The 25274-nt window shown below is 44.7% G+C and overlaps 1 protein-coding gene across 7 annotated transcripts in view; it reads right to left on the minus strand.

Moving 5' to 3' along the window:
- Positions 1-1272: 1272 nt before the first annotated feature.
- LOC138576642 (excitatory amino acid transporter 1-like) overlaps positions 1273-25274 on the minus strand; it is a 718046-nt gene continuing 694044 nt past the window's right edge. For all 7 annotated transcript variants that reach the window (XM_069649577.1, XM_069649571.1, XM_069649574.1 and 4 more), the window contains one exon: positions 1273-4836. In XM_069649577.1, the coding sequence (XP_069505678.1) occupies positions 4641-4836 (196 nt within the window). In that variant the 3' untranslated portion in view covers positions 1273-4640. The remainder of the gene's footprint in view (positions 4837-25274) is intronic.

Consider the following 25274-nt stretch of genomic DNA (forward strand, 5'->3'; position numbering starts at 1 on the left):
GGTGGGCTGTAGGAGGTGATAAAGTTAGCCAGATAGAGCGGACAAATCTGAATGGATTTATGTATAAGCATGAGGAATTGCCTGGTATGTCAGCCTGCCTGAAGATGGTAAACAGAGGTGAGGGAGAGTAGAAGTTGTAGTGAGTCCAAGTGGGAAATTTGAGAATTGTTAAAGGGCCGCAAATAAAACTGGGAGTCCCAAGAGGGATCAGTCAAACTGAATGAGCATAAAGGTGGTGAAGAGAGTTTGGTGTAGTTGCATCTATGAAGCATGCAGATTTTCCTGAAATTAAGCCCGTTGAGTTTAGCAGCGGTCATATTGGCAGTAATGCATTGTTTTAAGGCACTATTGAAGATAAACCAAAGCTGTCAGCCTTAGGGGAGAGCCCATTGGGGGAAGACCTGGAGAAGAAAGGCGATGTGGTGCCTGGTGAGTAGGGAGGTAAATGACAAGTGTTATGCTCAGTTCTGCTAAGACCCAAGTGCCACCCGAAGATGAACGGCAAAAAGACAATTAGAGATTCGGATGGGGTAAAAGCATTAAAGCAGAAGACCTGGGTATTGTCAGTAAGCAGATGAGCCTCCCAAATGAACAGGTGTAGAGGAGTGAGAACAGAGCTTTAGGGACTCCGACTGGAAGGTGAGTGGGGGGGCATAGGGATTCATGTTCTATGAGGCAGAGAATGGTCAACCGGAGAAGTAGGAAGCAAAACCAGTAAGGACAATGTCTTTGAGGCTGAGGTGCGAGAGGCTTAGAAGGCAAGAGGGGTTTACGCCAACACCAAGGCACCCAAGAGGTAAACGCAGATTAGTGTGGAGGAGAGTTTAGGGCGGTGGGTAGTGATGATAAAGTCAAAGATGAAAGTCAGTGGAGTGATGGCTTAGGACACCAGATTAGAGGGGCTCACAGAGGTTATTGGCTGCATGTATTTGGTGACCGGATGAAATATCACCCATTTGAACGTTTAGGATTAATGATAGAGAAGGGAGACAGGGCAGTAATGTGCCATTTTCTTGGAATAGCAGAGTGCTTCTTCAGGATGAGTAGTACTGTGACAACTTAATAGGCGTATGATTTTGAATGAACAGACGTCTTAATGGCTTGCCCGAAGTAAAAGAATGCAGGGGGGTGGGGGGTCTGACAGACAAAAAAAATGTTGAAGTGCCAGGTAAGTACAGACAGAGGCAGAACTGTAGTTAAAAAAGACCATTCCACCACTGGAACCATCAAAACATCTTCAAAGCCACTAAGAAACTACAAGTAGGCTCATGGTTTAATTTCCAGTTTTATTTTAGAGCTCACAAATTTGGCACAATCAGTCCAGACAGACACCAGACAATGACCCGTTCTTGCCCACAGGCACCCTAGATACCGTGGCTCCTTTGAACAGAATGCCTTGTTGGGAGAATGACACTTTTTACGTTAAACATTCAAATAAAAGTATATTAGCAGTGTTCATGGCAGACCTTCACAAGTCAAAGATAGTGTAACCTTTGAAAACGTCATTGTTCCATCTTTCACTCAGTTTGCAAAAGTGATGCCTTGTTGCTATTGTTCACTGGACCTTGGAAAGGCGTGTTCCAGCATCACACATGTTTACTGCCTGCGGCCCTTTGATCACTGCATCTTTTAGTATAATTCTCTTTGATCAGGATCTTGCAGACAACTCCTCCAATCTGGAGTCATTAAAATCAAGCCGTACACATAAAGCTTGGTATTTAGCAGGTTGCAGTGGTGAGTTGGTCTGTATAGCAATCCACAGATTGTTCAACAGGCATATGTTGCAGGAAGGTCCATTGGTTGCAGAAGACTCAGCCAAAACTCACCCATTTTTGGTAAATCTCCACATTACCTTCAGGCTAGACCAGCTCTCTTTCAACCTTTAACCATACTACTATTCCAGTTTTAGTACTCTACGACCACAGTCACCAAATAGGTTTAAAAACATTTTAAAATAGCAATGTGATTTGTTTTCCTTTTCCCAATGCAGTTCATCATATAAATAGTAGAAAACAATGCATCACACAATGTACATTTTAAAAACACTTACTCGATCAAGGTCCAGTTCAGTTCTTGCATCTTCAGTTTGGCCCTTAATATCCAACTGTGGTCATGTGCCATTGTCTCCACAGGACAACTAGTTGTATAGTGGGCTTCACAGGAAGAATGGGAGGTCTATATTTTGTCAGGCCCTTTGTCAAGTACTCAGATGTCATAAGGGACCTGTTTGTCAGCGCATATCAAGAGTCAACAACAAAAATTGATGTATATTGCCAGTGTGTGTGCTTGCTGATAGTTTGGAGATCTGAAGACTCCATTATGCAGTTTTTGGATTTGGAAACATTGTACGTATACTGAGGCAGAAGAATCCGTCAGTAGAATTCGAATCCTGCATGTCAAGATAAATACAAATAAACTAAAGATGGTAGAAAAAAAAGCTAAACTTGTCCCGGTGTATGGAATCTTGAAAAACTCTTAGGGCATACGGCATAGCAAAAGCTGCGCGCCCCTTCCGCTTGACCATACTCATTGAGTTTATCACTTCACAAAGCTAGTACAAACAGCACAGAACAGCTCCGCAGCTAAACTAACACTGCACACAATGGTATTTATTGTACCATTTTTAATTCTGTATGTATTTTAAGTTGAAAGGTCTTGAATTTTTTTCGAAGACCAAAACAACTGTTAAATAAAGAATAAAAAAAAACACTGCACACAGAGCACATCTCAGACCTGAACTATTTTTAAATAGCGAGGGTTTAGCCCCAAAGATAATTATATACACCAATGGAATGATTCCAAAGTTGAACTCTATAATTAATATAAACAACACCCTGAAAATATCGTGGAAATATCTCATCTCAATTTCAGACCTTTTCCAATGTATTTATAAAAGAAACTGCCAGTAAGTTCTTAGGTTTCTACTTCAATAAGAATAATCTGATAGTTGAGAGGCAAGTTCCTGTAGACGTCCACATATCTGTCGTAATATGCAGACTGATTATTTGTGTGTGTCCATACAAATTCATGCCTCGTCTAGATTTGAATCCCAGCCTTTGTTCTGGCTACGATAATGGGGTTATGTCCGTTTTGGGGAAAAACATCTTCATATTCTTAGTGACTTTTTAAAACATGGGTTCTTGCACCTGAATGCTGGTGTGTCCATATAGGATCCTGGCTGAATGCTTGCTCGCAGGACAAGCCTACGCAACCGAAAATTCTCGCTCTACATCCGAGCCTTCTAGACCACACAGCACAGATACACAATTCAAGTAGTACTAGTAGAGGGTTCATGTGTAGAACTGTAACAGTGATTAGCCTAGTACTTTGCTATCCTTATTGTGAGCACTTGACTTAAGATTATTGCACAGCACCAATAATCCAGAAAACAATGAAACTCCACAGTAAATCTCAACCTACACCAGGGAGAAAGAATTGCTTAATTTGCATAAATGTTGGTCAACAGCCTGCCACCATCGAGGTCTTGCATCTTCCAAAACAGTGCGATAGGATTGTCAATTGCTTGTTTGGACCATTGAACTATTCTAGAATGCACCTGTGGAGGAGCTCATTCTTATACAAATTACTTATTTGTTTTATGATCAGCAGTCATTTAAATGAGATTTCACAGTGCAATTTACCAATCTACTTGTTACCATCTATTGTGATCACATCAAACTCCTGAAAATGTGGGAGGAATTTCAACATCAGACATAACGTTGAGCCAGATTGGGTCTTGAAGACTCTTTCTTGCAGGTTGAATGCCTATTGGATCAATATTGAGCAAGGTTGCATGAGCAAGGCCCCTTTTCCTTCATCTCGTCTAAGTGGCTGTTACAGTCAATTTGTACTGTGAATGTATTTCTTTTAAATAAACATTTCGAATTGATTGGAATTTGATACCCTCCAGAAACAAAATAACTTTTGAAAAAAAAAGTAAAGGATAGATACTCATCAAATACATTGATAATCTTCATGAAACGCTCCTTTCCATTTGCAATTATTAGGATTATTGAGATCTATTAAGATTTACAACCACATTACATCTAACAAATCAAATCTTAATGGTTATCTCTTCATAACACTTACACCCGCCATTCACAGATGGAACTGCCTAGACAAGATTAATGGCAGCATCTGGAACAGGGCCACACTGACAGCTGGTTGCATCATAGGAAATTTATCTGTGGAGGTTTAACAAGGATACCTCCAATAGCTCAGTCTCATTTCAAACCTTTTTCATGGGGGCGAAGGGGGAGAGATATCCGACTTCTCTAGTTGGCGTCCCGAAATTTGGTACAAACAATTTCCAAAGATCATCTGTAGATTTCGGAATTCAAGGCTCCCCAAAACCCTTTATTCCCAAAGGGAACATCTACAGTACCCAAGGAGAGGTTAATTTGGCTTTTGGGTGCCTACATTACATAATAAATTCTCCTTTTGCACTTAGTTTAAAAAATGCACATTGAAACAAAGTATGTAAAAAAACATTGTTTCTTTTCACATTTCTGGATTTTTAGAGATGGGATTTGTTTTTATTAGTCCTTATTCTGGCCAGCTTTCCCATCCACCAAAGATCTGCGGTTGGTTCTTTTTTTCTATCAGCAATTCAATGAATTCCATCCTTTAGCTCTACTGGATCACATCTTTGTCTCGCTGTTGGCGCGCTTCAATGTATCATTTTCCTGGCAGATGAGATGGTAGGGCTTCTCGTCCTCAATCACAGAGCCCCCAAGCTCTTCATCCTGCTTCTGCAGTTCGTGCCGGGACAAGTGTTCCACGATGCCGGCCCCCAGGGAATCTCCCAGTACATTGGTGGTGGTTCGCAATCGGTCCCTGGAAGATGATCACCAGAGGAGAAATAAAAATATAACAGAGGAACAAATGTTAGGCACCACCTCAAATGTGAACTGATGCTTAACTTGCATAACAGTCCAGGTTTTTGACAACAGATTAACATATTAATATTAAACTGTATATACTGTTACAAGTCTACTGTGATAAAGACAAAGTCAGAGTAGGAAAATGAGTCTAAAAATTGTCCATTTCAATTTCTAGACTGCTTATTTTCAAATAGTCAGACTATTTATTTTTTCCATAAGGACCTGCCATCAAAGAAGCTCTTCCATCCATGCTAAAAACCACAGATATTGTCCTGTTATATTTAGCAAGGCAACCGTAACTCACCCTCACCAGGCACTGTTCAGGATATCACACGTGTGCTGATTCACATGGAAAATAGGTACTTGAAGATATATGCGGAAGCTTCTGCTCACCATTGACATTCTGGGGTGTGTTACGAAGACCCCTTCCTTGTTTTCGGGAGTGCTAGTGGGGTGACTCAGAGGGCCGGGTGCATCCCAGAGCCAGTGGATGATGGGTCCAAGGGTGGCATGGAGAGGATCCCCTGGACACTGTCAAAGCACCATCAGCCACTGCATACTTCCTTAGCATCATTTCAAAATGGACCAATGGCAAAAGCAAAATGAATAAGGCCACACCTGGGAACACAGAGTCTGGGCCACACCCCAGGGGAGGTGCATATTGTGTGGATATAAAAGGGATGGGCAGGAAGGCGTTAGTGTTAGCATGTGGAACAGGAGAGAAACCGAGTTTGGACTGAAGTGGCACTGGGAGAGACATACGAGCAGGAGGGGTGTGGGGAGTGAAGGAGGGGGCGATAGTGGAGATGGGCCAGAGGAAATAGAATGGCAGAGAATGGAAGGAGGAGATCAACATGCGGTGGGAGGAGAACAGCAGAGGTTGCTAGTAGGAAAACCACATTAGGTGGAAGCGCTTTGAGGTCATACCAATGATATATAGAGCGCTATATAAAAGTAAAATAACATAAGATAACACATGTCTCTCATGGCCAATATTGCACAAAGACCCTCTAGATACTGTTGCTAGGAGTAACAATAAAAGGCAAAATAGCGGGAACAGGCAGGGGGCACCTTTTAAAGCGGTGCCTATTAAAATGCAGAGGAAAAGTAAACATAAGTGGCAAGAGTTGCCTCCTCGTATCCCTCTGCCAGAAAAAATGAAGGGGACATCATCCTTCTCAGCAGCAGCGGGTTTATTGAAAGACACGGGGACATCCCACCCTGACAACAAAAGTTACTCAGACTGAAATAGAAGGCAGCTGCGATAAACACACACTGTGGCCTATCCTCCATTGATAACAACCCCCTGCTGATCTTGGGATACAGCCTGCTGAGAGAAGCACAGGAAGCATCAGGCAGTCTGGCCACGGATACACGTTCTGTCCTCGGATGAACGAAGTGAAGAGAAAAGCGTGGGATGGAAAAATAGTGGGAAAGAGTTCATGTAGCACCGCCCCAATTTAGAAGCCATATCAGAAATGTCTTAGGAGGAAGGAGGCGTGTAGCAGCAGTGCTGAGAAGCCTGTGGAGAATGGGATTCAATCTAAGGAGGAACTAATCTCCAAATATGCAATCCTAAAATCCTTGATGATCCTCTGCAGTGACATTTTTAATGAACAAAAAGAGTGTCAAACTGCCATTACTGTATTGAACATGGCGGTGGCTGCACCAAGTTCGCATTTCTCCACTATGATGGGGAACAAGACACTGAAGGGGAAAGACGCGCATGAGCAACAGTCACTCATGCGCTTGGGCCAAGCAAGCGGTCGTAAATTAGATGATTCGCCCAGGCAGCGTATGTATGTGGGGAAGCCCAGGCAGTGTGATTTAAGGTTAAGTGGTAGACTCAGAGCTCCTCCACAAAGCCTGGTTAGGCCTAACGTGACATGATTTGGAAAGGAGCAAAGGTACTATAGGGGAAAACAAGCCAGTGTGTTGCACAGGCTAGATAGGCCCAAGATTGGAAGGCAAGAGGTAGATGAGCCAAACGTAAAAAGTAATACATTCAACAAAGCATTGAGCTCAGTTAAGGAGGCCAGTAATAAGCATAAGGACCCCTGTTAAGGAAGCGTGGGGGGTGGGGGGAACAAATCAGCACCAACGCTGTATCCCCTCCATATAAAAAAAAAAGGAAAGCTGTATGAATGGCTGCTAGGTGCTTGCATGAGGAGGGGATCCCCCCTGCCCAGAGCAGACACGAGGAATGGGCAAGTATAAACCCCTCCGCAAATGAGAATATCAATAGAGCATCCTTGGAAACCAGTGGTCGGAGCCAATTGGTGGCAAAAGACACTGGGAAAGGGCCTTGCCTCTCTGACGCAGGGAAATTACGAGCATATCGGCCTCTAAATAAACCAGCTCCAGATTCTAAAGGGCGTGATCATGGGCATGGATTCCGCACTAATGGCATTCAGTGTTCCAATTTAGAATGTCATCGCGTGCACAGCAACAAACGTTTATTCAGCCGTTGGTTTGCCTTCAGCACGGAGGATGTTGGGGTCTTTTGATTGAAATAAACTTCTTATCGTATACTCTTTGAAGTTGGCCTTTAGGTTTCCTTTTCCATGGCTAATACAGACATGCACCAATAGTGTATTTACTCTTGAGCATGCACAGTGCAATATACTATTCATAAATAGTACGACTAGTAGGTTTACAGATGAAGTCCATCGGCCTTTTGGTAAGGTCTAGAGTGGGAATACATTCCGGCCTTGCCAAAACCTTTTAACAGCCTACCCGGGGTATTGGATAGGTGTCAAAAACTGATATGGAATGGACTCTCCAAAAGTCAATGCAGAAACGCCAAGCAGTGCCTGGCTATTTAACAAATACCACAGAAGATGCCCATTGGCTCAGTTTGAGTATCTTTTTGGAAGGTCAGATCATGTTATGCTGTGTCTCTGGAGCTGTATAAGATTTTAAGCATATGAGTTGTCTTGAAGAGGTATTGATGTGATTATGGATGGATGGATAAATGAATATTTATTTGACACCCCACATACAAGTGGCAATACTCTTTGTGCACCATGCACCGTGTATGTGTTGCTCACAAGCGTGGCAAAAGGTTATATCCTACCTACACATCATAGGCACAGGCAATGTAGTTGGTGCACTGCGCCCAAGTATCTAACACTAAGAGGTATGGCTAAAGGCCATTATGTATGTGTTCCATGATTTTGGTGATGTTATCAGTGATGGCTATCTGTTTGGCATTGATGGCTTTGTGAGTAGTCTTGACTATTGTGCTTTCTGTAACTAGAATAGCCCCGGTTTTCAGATTTCTTTAAATATAACAACCTTAACATCAACTTTTTCATTGTGCATCCCATAGTTCTGAGAGTTACGCCCTTGTCTTGAACATATAGCCAACCTGGAGTTTGCAAGTTTGTCATGTGGTATAAATCCCCTTACATATTTTAGATGCCATAAAGCCACTTTAATTTCCTTGACTTGAATTATCAACATTTTTGTGAACTTGCTCCATAGCTCGGGCCCCTTCCTGCAAATCTTAGGTGCTCATTTGAGGGATAGTACCATTTTGGATTTATTTCGCTGAGAAAAGTGGATGCCTTTTTGAGCTGCATATCCCGAGTGTGGGAGCGTTCAGTTACACACTGGGTTGGGATTTCCCAGGAGTTATATGCATAGTGCCACACAGAATTCTACAAGGAAACTGGAAGGTGATGGTTTCATGCTTACATTATATATGCATTATTGTTTTTAATTTTATTTTTTATTATTGATTTAGTTGCATTTTTACAACTTTTCAATATACAAATCCAAACTTATTACAATTAACATATGAAAAGAAAAAACAAAAATATCAACTTAAAATGTCCTTTCTAAACAAGAAAATTTCAAATTACATAAAATTAATATATACAGAAATATATCACAATTAAAAGAAACAAATTTCACAGTTTAACCTTAGTCTTGTCTCAATGAATAAAAACCAATGCATATTCAATTTTTCATGCTTGCTTCCAGGATTCCCTTGATCTAGTTTTAGTGAGAGTAGAACATTTATGGTAGCTACTTGAACTCCCAGCGTGGACGAGCCAAATATGAGATCCCAACAAACATCCGCTTCGTACATAGCAAAACCAGAACAATAGATATGAAAATGCAATTGTCTTAAACTGTTTAATTTAGTGCATTGAGTAACCAAATGTGCTAAAGTTTCCGGGGTGTTAGTTACTTGATAAAACCGACAAATGTTTTGTACAGGACATAAAAGTTGTCGCGTTCCCATATATGTAGCTGAAAACAGAAAAATGTAATTTCTATACTTAGGTGAGGGAGCTTTTGCTAAATAATTTTGTGTAAGGCCTGTTTTATGAGGAGGAAAATGAGAACTAGATGCATGTTTATATGTGAGACATTTCTGATGGTTCATAATCCAGGAGGTCTGATGGACTTTTAGTTTGGCCTTGTCAGGGATTTGTAGTAATACTTCAATTGTGATATCCGCCTGTGCCAAGATCTTGTATACTGATGATAGCCATCTTTGAACAAATGGATGATCTGTGGTAAATATATAATTCGACAATACCTTAAGTAGATTTACTATCCGAGAAGAAATCAGACATTTTCTAAAAAAGGAACATTGCTTCCAATCAAGAAACGATGACAATGATGACAGGCCTAATTCATAGCGTAGCCACGAAATAGGGGTACGCCGAGGTAGATGCAGCACATTTCGCCAAAATTTGGCCTCCCATTTGTCAAGAGTGAAAGATGACAAGGCAGGACCCGCTTCCAAGCCATATAAAATGGTAGGAATTACTTTCATCTGCCAGAATGTTATGGGCGGAATTATGGAAAATTTTCCAAATTTGGCGAGAAGAATGCACGACTGGGAAATTGCAGTTAGGAGTTTAACTTCAATCTGGGCCGTATGTTTCAATGAATTTAAGGAAGCTTCGAAGATGATTCCCAAGTAGGTGTATGACGAAACCATAGACAATTCAATGTTATTTCCAATAGATCAATGTTTCAGAGTGTGTATACCTTGATAAGGATTGAACATCAAGACTTGAGTCTGTGTGGTGTTAATTTTTAGTTCATTCTCTGCCACATAATAGTCTAGAGCGGTCAACAGTTTTTGTAGGCCGCTAGGAGTTTTAGAAATAAGAACGATATCATCAGCATAGAACAGCGCTTTTATAGGAGAACCACTAATTTTCGGTGAATCAGATTGAATAGATTCAAATCTGAATTTAATATCTTTTATATATTAATTGAAAATAGCTGAGGCCAAAAGGCAGCCTTGTTTGAGGCCCCGTGATGTAGGAATGGGGTGCGAAAGTAAACCATTTAGAGTGATTCTGACTTGTACGTAAGTTGCGGAGTGAAAATGATAAATTAGGTCACTAATTGTAGGTGGACATTTGTCATTTATAAGTGTGGTCATAAGCTTAACTCTCGAGATTGAATCAAAAGCAGAATGCAGGTCCACAAATGCAAAAGAGACCTGCTGTTTTTGAACGTGGCACTGTGATTTGATAGCATTTAGAAGAAACAAATTAACTGCTGTACCCATGCCGGCAACAAAGCCTGTTTGATATGGATTACGATGGAAATGAGTAAGTGTCCAAGCAGAAAATTTGCGGAATAAAAAATTAGCAAAGATTTTGCTCGGGGAATCTAGAAGCGCTATGGGTCGATAGTTCTCGGGTAGGGAGCGATCTCCCTTTTTAAAAATGGGAACAAGAATGCAAGAGTGCCACGATGAGGGTAGATTTCTTGTGTTCAAGATGTTTTGAAATAATAGAAATAGAATTTGGGCCCAGTGGTTTATGTTGTTCTTTAGCATTATATTGCTTATACCATCGGGACCCACAGCTCTCGAATTTTTGGCCATTTTGATATAATGAATGATGGTATCTAGGTCATAATTAAGAGACCATTTAGAAGCAGATTGCATTTGCTAATCAAAGTTATTGAATGCCGAGTCGGCATATAATTCTGAGAAGTGCTGAACCCATTGCGCTTCTTGTACACCATTAGCTTGTGCATCTAATTGATGATGGCAGTTCTTATATTTTAGCAATTTCCAGATGCACGCTGAGTTTTTGGTAGCCAGGGTGTGTAGCATGAGCTCACTAGCTTTCTGAAATAGAAATAGGTTTTATGCTTACATTATATATGCGTTATTTAATGTTCTTTTCACAGCTGGGACACAGGGCATGTTGCTGTGAAGACTGTGTACAGCAATCAATGTTATCATCATCATCTAGGCACAGATCTCGTGCTCAAATAGTCAGTGGGCATAAAGATAGTATTAGGTGTAAAAGCACAAGTCCAATTGATAGTAAGTCAGAGTGTGTCTCCATTTAGTTATCATTTGACCAATTCTGTTATCAGTTGCACTACGGTGTAACCTTTTTGACTTCAGAGTCCCAGGCACGTCCATATTAATTTGAGATTGCAGTCAGTTGCATCATCAATATGGCAGTTAAATGTGTGGGTACTAAGAAGGCGCACATCAGTTGTGATATTAGGAAAGCCATTTTGCCATTAGTTAAACTTAAGGCATAATCATTTTTATGGTCAAGGACACTGTTATAACATTGAACTAATCAGTGGACACAAATAATTACCCATCAAGAGCACTAATTACTGGGGAGAAGAAAGATGTTTAAACAGAGATACCAATAAGTCATCTGTGATGTCACCAGTGGATTGACGTTTCCAATGATGTCATCCCTGACATAAGCAATGCCACAAGTGATGTCATATGTGATGTCATTAGTGTATTCTGGGCTGCACATCAAGGCGGCTTAGAGTGAAGGTGGCGTACCTTGCAGCACCTACCAAGTTTCAGGCATTTTGTTATGTTGGACTGGCACTTTAACATCACTTGAACTAAGGCATTTTCCACTGAATTTGAAAGCATTTATGATGTTATATTTCACACCAACTGTAGTAGTAAATTGTGTTCTTTTAATATAACTGATGTCATGTGCAATTTAACAGTGTGTTTCTAAGCTATGCATTAAGTGTTTCGCCATTAGACGACTGTAAGCAACGGGCCGGCCATGACCTTTGTCCATGGCCTGCAGCAATTTTGCCCATGTCTAGCCTTTCATCATGTTCCGAGTTCTGCTTTGCATTGCAGTGACGAAGAGGAAACAGGACAACTACGAGGGAGGAATGTGAGAAGGATGAGCGTGAGGGACTGTGATGAGGATGCTTGATGTGCTGGAAAGGGGAGTGCGAGATTGTGACAAGGAGGTGGGATGCCAGTGCACAGGCAGTGTGGGACTGTGTCGAGGAGTGTGGGGTTTTGACGCAATGATAGTGAGGGAACCCAATATCATGGGGGTCTGCTAGGGTAGGATAGTGAGGACTTTAATGATGGAGGGAGGTTCTGTTGTAAGTTCCTCACTCAACTTTGATGAGATGGGGTATGCCAGGGTAAGGGTAGCGTAGTGAGAGGCTGTGACCATGGGGGGTATGAGGTCCCCAGGGTAAGGATACTGTTTGACTATGGTGCAGAGGGGTGGCTGAGGCAAGGGTAGTGAGGGACTGTAATGAGGAGGGTGGTGGCAGGGTAAGATTAATGAGGGACTGGGATGAGGAAGGTTTTGTGGGGTAAGGGGAGTGAGGGGCAGGAATCAGGAGATGAGTTTCAATGTTAAAAGGTATTGAGGGACTGGGACAAGGAGAATAACTGCAGGGGTAAGGGTGCTAAGCCACAGAGGTGTACGGGAGTTTCATCGGTATGGGTAGTGAGGGACTAAGATGAGGCAGGGAGGTGCCGGGCAAGTGTAATGAGGGAGGGGGCTGAGACAAGGAGTGGAGTTGCAGGGGTAAGGGTAGCGAGGGACTGGAATGAGGAGGGAAGTTGCTGATAAAGAGGGAGACATGAATGTGGCCCTTGTTGAACCGGTCCCACCCTCATCTCAACGTCCTAGAAATGAAAGGTGTACATCATTCCTGGACCCTTCCTCCCCATCACTGATGTACTGCAGATGTGAGAAACGTTATTCACTCAGACACCCATTTAGAGCCTATTCTGATGATGTCATTGAAGAGATACATTTGCAGTCAATGGAGCAAATAGACTAACTGTAATCACGCAAAAGGATGATGACATCGCAGCTAAGCCTATGGCATATAGGTTAGACATGGGGCACATATGCATTCCTACATGAAGCTACGCAGAAATTTAGATTAAATTGCCTTTAGACATGAAGATGCTTATGACTCACCTAGATAGAGGACAGACACACCTTTGCGATATACAAGAATTCATAAGAACTGCTTGCTGACTTAACGCAACTAACATGAGCGAATGTGTAAGTAAAGATGAACGACACCGTCGCATTAAAATTACTGGAAGGCACTGAAAGGGCAGAGAGACCATACATGCTGATTTCAGAGCGGCGCAGACCAGGCTGTCAGTGCAGCTATTGTGCATAGCCTTGCCAAGGAAACAAGGGCGAGAATGTTTCACATTAGCAGAAGAGATAGGACACCTGCTAGTGTAAAAGACTGAAATCCTCATAAATGCAAGCAGGAAAATTAAGTTTGTGGTCCCTCCATTTGTGACTTGAGGAAAAAGCCTAATAATCTGAGCTTGACAGAGACCACTGTTCGCATCCAACCAAAGGCAGATGATACAAAGGTAATATCGGATTTAAAGCCTAATGGTCTGTCTCAAGGTGTAGAGGATCGGAGATGCTAACTTGTTGGGTACATGCAGCAACTCTGGGGCTGTTCTCACCACATTGAATTGCTGCTCATGGGCTTGTTCCAAAGCACCATGGCAGAGAAGACCCTCATTGACCAATCCCTATCCACCTTCCACACTAGCTCACACTTTGTTGCACATTCCAATGACAGCTCACTAACCTGCAATGTCTGTAGTTGCAACATTTCAGAGGGGCCACCACAACCAATAGGGTTACTAACGCCATATACATCCAATATGTAGTCTACCTCACTAACCAATCACATATTACCTTAGGTTTTTGAAAATGCATCATTCATTTTATGACTTCACGTTGCCTTAAATGTTCATGACAAGCCTGAGAATGATGAGAAAGTATTGGAGACTGCTGTGTTGTCCATAACTAGATCCCTGTTTTTGAAAGCTATCAATAAACAGTAAAATGTGTCACATTGTAGGACTCTTCCATTTTTGAGTGCAGAGGATTTCCTCAGCCCAGTTCCTCTTCCTTATAATAAGGGAGATTAACAATTCCTTGCCTTAGTTCAGGTGGTAGCAGAGGACAGTTGCTAAGTGTGATGCTGGAAATGCATTGGAGTGACAGGGCTTCCCTGTCCTTGTTCTGTAGTCCTTTTCACGTGTGTTCTGTATTGTTGTCCATGTGGGACTCCTGGCAGTGCAGCTCTTCCGGTTTTTGGTTTGGTGTACAGACCCTTGGGATACCCTTATGGCACCCATGGTTGGGGGTACAACCCTGTACTCCTAGTGTTTGTTTTTCGGCACCTGTGTGTGGCCCACAGAGCAGGGCATGGGCTGGTGGCAGCTCCATGCTGAATTTGAAAGGTGCTCTGAGTATCCTCCATTTTGGGATACCCAGGCCCTGCCATTGGAATCAGTTGATTCCTGATAGGAGAAAAGATGGCCCATGTGGCTCTCTTGCTTTCTATTGCCCGTTACCTTGTTTGCCCAAAGTCCTGGGAAGCCCTGACTCTGTCCCTTCCCCCTGACAGGCTGTTGGGTGGAAGGTCCATATATGGTATTGTAGGGAAGTCCAGCCCAGGCTGGCTAGAGCCTTCCCACTGACTATGTTCTGGGTACACCCTTGGGGTGGGACCAATATGCACATCTTGTTATGGGTGTCTGATTTTTGGTATATAACACAGTGAATGTGACAGCCCTGCCCGAAACTTGTATGAATCAGTGTTGAGTGCTGAATGGCAGAGTGCTTGTCCCAATACACATTCCTTGTTGCGAGTGTCTGGAGGGAGGAGAATGGCCTGAATGCACTGTGAGCCTGATTGGATGCCTGCCTGCATGAATGCCCTTCTGAATAATTGGTTGCCTGAGTGTGACCCAGCAGAATGAATGAGAGACCAAACAGTATATCTGGGGACCTCTCACTGATGGAAATCGTTCAGAAGCTGAAGTCGATACTTGATGTTTACTCTCGAAGCAGAGCCGGAAGAAGAAGGTGAACCGCTGTTCCCTTCGACGCAATCTGAAAGCTGCTGTGTCTTCAAGAATCTGATCCAAGAGAGGACCTGGCTAGGAGACCTCTTCCCAAGCTACGAGGGACCATCGTGCACCAGCTAACCTTCACCGAAGCGCCCTGGAAGTCAGTCCTCAAAAGGCTGCCAACCGGAGATGGGGACTGCTGCGGAATCACAAAGCGAAGCGCCCGAACAGTGACGTCCATCACCGTCGACCGAGATTCGGAGATAACGCTGTAGCTTCATCAGCCAGAGCCGCAGCGCTCCATTGCCTAAGATACTCCATTGCCTAAGCAATATATGGACTGGGCTTGTGTTATATCTTTATTTTACAGCTTTCCCAGGTGGGGGGGGATCCTCATACAGAACTGTGACTCGTGGTAGGGGTCCAGTATTCTGCCATTTGTTTAACCAACTTGTTTTCCTAAGTCTATTGTTGGTTTACTTTATTAATTGATTCATATGCCATTTGAACCGTCTACAGTTGATGCATTTTAATGGAATCAAAGAAGTAATTGTCGTACCACATAGAAATTGTATATCCTTACCATTTCAGAATTGCCTGAGCGCAAAGTGTGTTATTGTATGTGTACATAATCAAAGTCTTATTTATGTGAAGAACTGTGTTTTCACTAACATAGTGTGTGGACATTCCTTTGTGGGTGTTTGGGGACTACACTGTACTTAACAACTAGCCTGCATCACCTACTGAGAGTTTAAGCCTTGGTTGCTCATCCACAGGCACCAAATAGAGACCCTTGGCTGGGGTGCTCCGTGCTTCTACTCTGCCATATAGGGTGCAGGAGTACAGATACCAGTCTTTACACTAAGACCCCCGGCAAATATCGATTTTTCCTGCTGCGTGCCCCAAGGGATGTGTTGCAACCCATGTGGACCGGACCACTGACCACGCGTGGAAAGTGAGACGGTCATCTTGGAGCCCCCTTGGTGAAATTCCTGCCCGCTCCCTGTGGGATGCCAAGCAGACTGGAAGGCAGAATGGCAGATTGTGGAAGTGACGTTGTCCGAGAGCTTCAGCGGATCCACAGAGTGCAAGTGCAAGTCCAACAATTTGACAAATATCGGGGAGGGAAATTATTGTGTTGCGATTTGTTTCATTTATGAGAGAATACCTGTTTCAAGGTATTAACTAGGTTATAGATGAAAACTAGCTTAGTTAACGGATGACGAGATGAATGCCCGTTTCTAGGCGGTTAGCTTAGTTTACGGATGCCGAGATGAATACCTGTTTCTAGGGGTTTAGCTTAGTTTATGGATGAGGAGATGGATCCCTCTGTCTAGGCGCTAGCTTAGGTCATGCAAGGTGGTACCTTAGTGAATTTCTATAGAGGTAATCCTAAGCTTGGTGTAGAAGAAGAACAAGCCCATGAGTGGGCATTTTGAAGAGATGGGTTCCTTTGTGAAGGACAGCCGTGAGGTATTTGTGTTGTGGTGTTTTTGTGTATTGTAGGGTTTTGAGAGTGCACTCAAAGTGTTTTTATGTATAATGGTTTGTGACGTCACAAACGTTTGTCAATAGGACATAACGCATTGACGCAAGGGAGATGGAATTGTTGAAGAGGAAAACTGAAAAAGGTGGTTGTTTATGGCTGGGCGAGGTGGTGTTGAAGCTTTAGAAACCTAAAGGATTGTTGCGTTGTACAATTTGGGTTGGGCTTGAGGAGCACGTGCAAGTGTGGTGGGTTGGCCTTTGAGTGCAGAGAGTAAAGTGTGGGCGGTGTCTGGAACACACCCTTGTTGGCGTTTCGTGAGCTGCTGGAACAAACTGGAGGTTGTGTTTTGGAGAATTGTTGACAATAATTGTGACATTGAATTTGGCATTATCGAAGTGTGCAAAAAACCCGATTTGAGGTTAACTAAGTATCGGCAGTCAGAAAGTGAAGTGAAACCATGTGGGATACAGCCCTTAAACACCTGTGCAAGCACCTACTGCAGTATCAGGACAAAATATGCAAGTATAGCGCTGAATGGACTCCTGATAGAGAGGGCAAAATGGCAAAGCAATGGCCCCAGGAGGGAAGTCTTTCGAAATCTGTGCTGCGACACATGACTACATATTTACATGCTGCATATAAGGGGAAGAGCTTAAACAGCAGATTAGCAATATTGGAGTTAGGGAAAATGTTTGAGGACAAGGAAGAGGACCCACCCAAGAAGGAATGGCTGCTTAGCCAGCATGATGGGAGGGGGGGGTGAATAATCCTCAGCGGCTCCTCCTCAAACAACTGACCCACTAACAGGAACCAGGGATTTTACCCCTTGAAGGAGCTAAAAGCAGCAGCAGCAGGACACACTAACCCCGTGTATGTGTATAATAGTGAAGACGCACTTACTGGCGCTAAGCTGACGAATAAGAAAATAGGGACCATGATTGATGAATGCAAAGAGCGCAGCAACCTGCAAACGAAGTTGACTGGGGGCGCTGAGGTGACTCAAGGACACAAAGGGGATGAAGAGGCAACAGTTCCATCGAATCAGTTGGTGGGAGGACAGATATTGCTTAAACTGGATGGAAAAAGTGTAACAGAGTACAGAGACATTGAAGAGGAAGGTAAGAAACAAAGGGAAAAGGAGAAGGAGGAAGAGGACATAGAATGGTCAAAGGTAATGGAGGAAGTGAAGAGAAGAGAAAGACAAAGGAACAGGAGCAGTTGAGAAGGGAGGCAGAGAAAGTGTAAGAGAAGGAGAGAGGAAAGGGGGAAAAGGAGAAGACAGAAAGAGAGGAGGTGGTGATGAGAAAGGCTGAGGAAGAACAGGAAAGGCAGTTGGAATTGAGGAGGAAGAAGAGGAACATGGAGATTAAGAGACTTGTTAAAGAACATCAACACAGAGAGGAAGAGGAGAGAAACAAAAGACAGGAGCGAGAGAGAGAATTAGAGAGACGCCTTAAGGAGGTAGAGGACATAATGACGGGGTCCAAACATTTAGATAACAATGAAGAAGCGGGAATACGGAGTTGAATTGGGATACTGTATAGGAGCAGAAGGGATAGCGCTTCTGCCCCTAGGGCATGCAGGAGTGTAGCAGGGTCTCCACAGAGGGGGAGGGTGATCCCTCACTGTACAGAGCAGTGGGGAGAAAAGGGAAGAACATGTTGAGGAGGCTCAACCTTGAGGATAACAGTGGTCGAAGACCTTGAGAGCTTAGGGACAATGGGGTCAGGCAAAGAATTAGAGGAGAGTGATGATGACGAAGGGAGGAGCCTACGCCACCCCTCCGAGGGAGTAAGAACAGAGCGGGAGACAGTGTGGGACGAAGAGGAAGACACAGAAAGGGGAAAGCTGGAACTTGAGGGGAGCCTTAAGTGCTCCAAAGGCAGATCGCATAGTTACCCCATATGCACAGAGGTTGAGAGCATTGCCAGGAGGAAAGAGAACTAACATGGTGAGAGCATTTACAGTTACGAGAGACAGAGAGATGTGAAAGAGGTGTGGGGATGACAGTTTCCATTGCTTGAAAAGGGTGGTGGACGGCCACAATATATACTGTGCCAACAGATGGACAAAGATAATTTGAGGTGTAAGTTGCCATTGTTGACTGCAGGAGTGGGGAAATGGATTTAGAAACTAGAGAGAATGATGGCAGGGATGATACTGGCAGTGGGTAACACGAGGAGCTTGTTTTCTTCCATTCTTGGGGAGGTAGCTGAGAATGTTTGGAAATGGGCAGGATATTCCAGAGCGAAAGTGCACGATGGGGTTGATGTTCAATAACTGCACAGCAGCCTTTTGACAGGCTCCGAGGATACAGTACCCAGACACATCTGACATAAGCGCAATCATGGCATGCAAAATGTGTGAGGACGAAGACCCACTCCAATATATTCAGGAGATACAAGAGCATTGGCATCTCGAGACGCATGAACCGTGGGACAAAACAGTGTGTTTATTTTACCACATACTCAGCCAGGGGTTACCAAAACAGGTACAGAAGCAATTGAAAATATTTGTGGGGATGGAGGCGAAGTCATGGTCAGAAATTCAGTTGACTATATTGCATTATTGTCGACTAACGCAGAAGAACGCGAGAAAGAAGCGCAAGGAAAGAAAACAGGAAGAAGCAAAGTTAGTTCAGAAAAAACTGTCAAAGTATACAATGGAAGGAGCAATGTGGACCAGCAGAGAGGCAGTGGTTATCCAGAATACCCAGTATCAGCAACATATGGCCGGGGGAAGCTTTGCAGGAAGAGGGGACACACCCATTGGCCGCAGGGAAGAGGAGGTGTGCCCAGGGTGAGAGGAGCAGGTTACCCAGCACAACAGCGAGGAGACAAGCTTAACGGTGGACAGCCCAGACCCATGGGAGGTCTACCAGTGTGTGCGTAAAGATCAACCATATATCCCGAGCATGTAGAAACAGAAAGGAAATCAGGCATAGTGGGGAGAAGACATACCCGCCAACACACTGAGCAACCCGACTATTATGCCAAAGATCACATGCAGACACATGCACCACAAATGGTGCCAGCACACCATGCACTGGCCCAGTCACAACAGCCCATGACATATGCATTGCAGGCACAGGTGTACACACATCCACCGCAAGGACCAAGGACACAGAACGATGTAGCCATAAAAGACACAGATACTACAATGCAGACTCCCGTACTGAGACTAGGGGAGAGAATGTAGTGGGAGGGAATCCTTTCACTGGGGTGGGTATGACTTTATACCCACAATAGCACAGCCCACATACTGACTTCATGTGTTCAATCCTATCTGCTACACCCGACCCAAAAGAGGAACCACGTGTTGGGGTAACCATAGGTGACAAGATGTTCTCTTTTCTCGTAGATACAGGGGCAACCAGAACCTGTATTAGGGAGGGGAGATACCCTATTTCAGGCATTGCCATGAATGCTCAAGGTTTCTCTGGGGCTACAGATTTGGTTCCGTTTACTGACGAATTGCCAATCTCTATTGGGGAGCATGACCTCACCATGCCACTGTTATATTCCTGCCAGATGCCAGTTAACATAATGGGGAGGGACATGAGTAGACTCAACATGACCATCTTATTCACTGAGCAAGAGATAGTGTGTTCTACCCCAGGAATCCACTACATGAATGCGCAAGAATGTATTGCTGCATTTTGCGGTCAGACTGTACAGAGGGGGGTGCCCCTGGATCCCAAGATATTTCAATATGGGGTAGAAGGGATGTTAGCATGGCTCAGTGAAGTGTTGTTCAGATCAGAAATTCCCTTAGACAAGGATGGGGGGTTTACACTAGAATTGGAGACAGTTAAAGTAAGGGACGAGAGAATAGTATTGCATGGGACTGATGATACAGGGCTAGTGTGGAGAGCAGTAATTGCAATAGGAGAAGGGCACAGACTGACTTACTTGACAGATGAAGAATTGTTTCGGGACCACTATTCAGATCTTGAGACAGTGTTTTTTATGAGTAGTACTTAGGGTGAGAATTAATTACTGGGAAGTCCCACAGAGAATGGCCATTTCTTGAGGAAGATCTGGCACAGTTACTGAACAAACTGGACCAACAGACAATATGACGTTGGCCTATTGAAAGGGGTAGGCGCTGTTAAAATGAATCTCAAGCCAGGTGCAATCCTGCCAAGGGCAAAACAATACCCTCTATCTAGAGAGGCAGACAAAGGTATTTTTGAGATTATGTCCCTGCTAGTGTAGCAGGGAATGTTAGTACCATCCGAATCTCAATGTAACATGGCTGTGGCCCCAATGAAGAAGGCAACAGGGGGATTGCAGCGTTTTATTCAGGATTTGCGCCCTTTGACCAATATTGTTGAAGCAGAGTTTCCTTTAGTTCCCAATCCAGTGACAATACTGTAAGGAACTCATGGTGGCAACAGTAAAGACAGACACAAGTGATCACAGTTCAAGGATGTTTAATTTTAAACTGTATGCAGGTTGGAAAAAGGCCAATTCTAAGCCTAAATCTAAGATGGGAGCAAGCGTCGACTATAAAGAAAACATAAGGCAGTCCTTGTGGCATTGTATCAAAATAAAAAGTGCCAAAACTAAGAAACCTATTGCAAAAACTTACATCTAATACAAAAAGGGTGTGGGATGGTTTTTAAGGAATGAAAGAAGCGTACTCAAATAATAATATGTCAGGATGCAGTAGTTTGATCTCCCTTCCCTACATTTTGAGATGGGATCTTGGAGCACAGTACACACTCAAGCTTTCCCCCCCACAAGTCAACAGTTCGGTTCCAGCTTATCAGGAGCCTCGTTGGTCAAGTCTTGTTTCTCTTGAAAGTCTCTTGCCTTTGAGGGCCTGACGTAAATAACAAATAAAAGTTCCTTCAACAAAAGAACAAGTTACTTTCTTATCTGGTAACATTCTTTCGATGAGATTCCGACGACGTATTCCACATCTATGACAGGTAATCACCACAGCTGTGATGGTCGGAACATTTTCGGCATCTGCATCCTGCATCGATGACGTCAAAACGCGGTCCGCGAGGGCTTCCGTCAAGCCGACGTCACCGGATGTTATAAGTAGGACGCACAACGCCCGTAGCCTCAGTTGTAGTTTTTTCCCCAGAACATGCGGCACCAACCTTCTGCCAGTAGGACTACAGAAATCCTTTGCGGAAACGTAGGCTGCGATCGCATAAGAAATTCTGTAGAGGGGCAGGCTGGGAGGGTTTGATGTGGAATACGTCATTGGAACATCCCATCTAAAGAATGTTACCAGGTAAGAAAGTAACTTGTTCTTCGAGGGGATTGGTTCCTCCGACATATTCCACATCTATCACAGACTCCCAAAGCAATACCAACGTATGGAGGTGGGAAAAGAATTTAGAATTTTAGAATGCCCAATTAAATTGCAGAATAGAGGACCGCCTTGCCAAAGGCCAAATCTTGCCCATGGATAGAATCCAGGGAGTAGTGTTTGACAAAGGTATGGACAGTGGCCCATGTGGCTGCTTCACAAATGTTACGAATGGGAACACCCCTCTGCAGAGCAATAGAGGAAGCCACACCCCTAGTAGAATGGGCCCGTAAGCCTACCGGAGGGTCCTTACCTGCCAAGCGGTAACATTCAGAAATTGTTAAGATAATCCATCTAGGCAAAGTCTGCTTAGTAACCGCTTGTCCCAAACGTCTTCCAGCGTATCCTACAAAGAGCTCATCATCCACTCTGACCTGGGACATGCGTGAGATGTAGAAACTTAAAGCTCTCCTAGGATCCAACCTATGGGGCCTCTCCTCTTCCTTACCAGGATGCAGAGTAGGATAGAATGCTGGAAGAATGACCATCTGGCTTAAATGAAATTCAGACACAACTTACCCTAAGGACAACCCTTTCCTTATGGAACACCGTGAAAGGTGGCTTAGCGGATAGTGTCTGCAACTCACTCACTCTGCGAGCGGAAGTAACCGCAACTAAAAACACAGTTTTAAAGGTCAACAGTCTCAAAGGACAAGAATGTAAAGGCTCAAATGGAGCTCCCATTAGGAATTTTAGAACCAGGTTCAAATCCCAACCTGGTACCTGGAAAGGTAATGGTGGAAACACATTAGTGAGCCCTTTCAGAAACTGAGAAATCAAAGGAATCTTAAAATAAGAACACTCCTCAGACGAGCGCTTAAATATGGACAGCGCCGCCAGTTAACCTTTAATGGTACCCACTTGCAGGCCCTTGTGGGCTAATGAAAGCAAAAAAGACAGAACCACAGGAATGGCACATGAAAAAGGATCCACATTCTTAACCCTGCACCAGTTGCAGACTTTCTCCAATGGCAACGGTACAGGGACTTTGTTGCTGGCCTTCTGGCCGAAAGCAACACCTCCATCGTGTCTTCAGGGAGGACCCAATCCTTATACCTCAATCTTTCAGAAGCCAAGCATGAAGGTTGAGAGACTGGATGGAGAATCTGACCCTCCTTCCGAGAGAGAAGATCGTCTCGGTAAGGAAGACGGCATGGAGGGCAGATGGACATGTCGAGAAGGTCCGGGTACCACGTTCTCCTGGCCCATGCCGGAGCAATGAGGATTATTCGGGAACCGAACCTCCGTAATCTTCGCAGCACTTGCGGAATGACGGGGACTGGAGGAAACGCATACAGCAGTAGGACGGACCACTCCACTACGAACGTGTCCCCTAAGGCTCCTCTTGGAGGAAATTCACACAAGCAAAATCTTTTGCACTTCCGGTTGACACTGGTGGCGAAGAGATCCACTTGTGGGGTCCCCCAAAGGGCGAAGATCTCCAGAAGAAACTCCTGAGCCTCGTTTTCGTCTCCGGCCAGATGAACTGCAGAGATCGACATTTCCTGCTGGATGGCCCAGAACCAGAGCTGCATCGCCTCTCTGCACAGAGGGAGATACCCTGCCCCCCTTTTTTGAGGTAGTGCATGGCCACTGTATTGTCCGTCAGAATCAGGACATTCTTCCCCCGCACAGACAGCAGAAAAGCCTTCAGGGCTAGCCTGATAGCCTTCAGCTCCAACAGATTGATATGGAGTCTGGACTCCGACGGACATCAACGACCGTTGACTGTCAACTCGTTGGCATGAGCTCCCCATCCCGTGAGGGATGAGTCCGTCAAAATCGTCATCTCCGGCCAGGGTAGCCAAAATGGAGCCCCCTTCATCAGATTGCCTTCGACGGCCCACCACCGAAGATACTGGGTGACCGAGGGTGCCTGACATCCTGCCTGAAAACTGTGACCACTGAAACTTGATAGCCCACTGCAGAGATCTCATCTGCAGCCTGGCCTCTGGCACCAGGAGAATGCAGGATGCCATGAGGCCGAGCAACCTCAAGAACACGAACGCCGGGAGACTCTGGTCATGTTGAAACTTATTCACCATCTGCAGAATGTGATAAGCCCTCACCTAGGGCTGAAAACACAGCCACAGGGATGTACCGAGCACTGCTCCGATGTACTTGAACCGCTGGGTACGTGTCAAGTGGGACTTCTTTAAGTTGAGGGAGAAGCCCAGCCTGTGAAGGGAGTGGCAGGTGACTGACAGATGATCCATAACTTGCTCGGGAGAGCGTGCCCTGATCAACCAATCGTCCAGGTACGGGTAGACGTGAATCCCCCCTTTCCTGAGATACGCTGCCACCACCACCATGAGCTTGGTGAAGACCCTCGGGGCGGAGGCCAATCCAGACGGCAGGACCTGAAACTGAAAGTGTGAGTCGCCAACCGCAAACCTCAGGTACTTCTTGTGCTTGGGATGAATCGGCACATGAAAGTAAGCATCCTTGAGGTCGAGAGATACCAACCAGTCCTGAAGTTGAAGGGCCTGGAGGACTTGAGAGAGAGTAACCACCTTGAACCTCCTTCCTGAGGAGCTTGTTCAAACCACGCAAGTCCATGATGGGTCTCAATCCCCCCATCTTTTTTCGGGATCAAAAAATATGGGGAAACCATCCCTTGTTCCTATCCGCTACAGACACCAGTTCTATGGCGCCTTTCTCCAGCAGGGCGTTTGATTTCCTGCGCAAGGAGCAGATCCGGACTCTTCAAAGAGAGATTCCTTGGTGGATTGTCGTGAGGCCTCTGCCGGAAAGGAAGACAGTAGCCATGGGTTATGATCTCCAGAACCCACACATCTGAAGTAATGGCACGCCATTCTACAAGATGCTGTGCCAGCCTTCCCCCAACCGGCGAACCATGGGACATGGCCTCATGACTGAGCTGAAGCGGCTGCTGCAGTGCATGAGGGCAAAGAGGCAACTGCCCGAGCGGCCTTGGCACCTCAAGTACCCTGTTTTCCACCTCTGGTACACCTACGTTGGCCCCTTTGACTTGCAGCTCCCCACGATCTACCAAAGGTAGAGTAGTATCGAAAGGAACTTCCCCTCCATTGCTGTCCCCTAGGACGAAAAGGCGGAGGTTGGCGAACTGCAGCGCTCAACGACTTCGCTGCAGCTTTTGAGGTCTGCAACCTCTCAACGCTCTCGTCAGCCTTGCTGCCAAAAAGATGTTCACCATCAAAGGGCATGGTGAGAAGCCGGGCTTGTACATCAGGATAAAACCCTGACTTCCACAACCATGCAAAACTGCGCATCACAGTGCTCACCGCCATGGACCGGCTGACACAGTCTGCCACGTCCAGACTCGATTGAACAGATTCACACATGGCATCCTTGCCGTCCTGTACAAGGGCAAGAAAGCCATCCCGTTCCTCACCTTCGGGAATATGTTCAGCCGCCAAAGAAACACAATTCGACAGAGTGTGAGTGAAACGGGCTAAGG

This window comes from Ambystoma mexicanum, chromosome 1p (genome assembly GCF_040938575.1).
Source record: "Ambystoma mexicanum isolate Mex_15411 chromosome 1p, UKY_AmexF1_1, whole genome shotgun sequence".
In the NCBI taxonomy this organism is placed as follows: Eukaryota; Metazoa; Chordata; class Amphibia; order Caudata; family Ambystomatidae; genus Ambystoma; species Ambystoma mexicanum.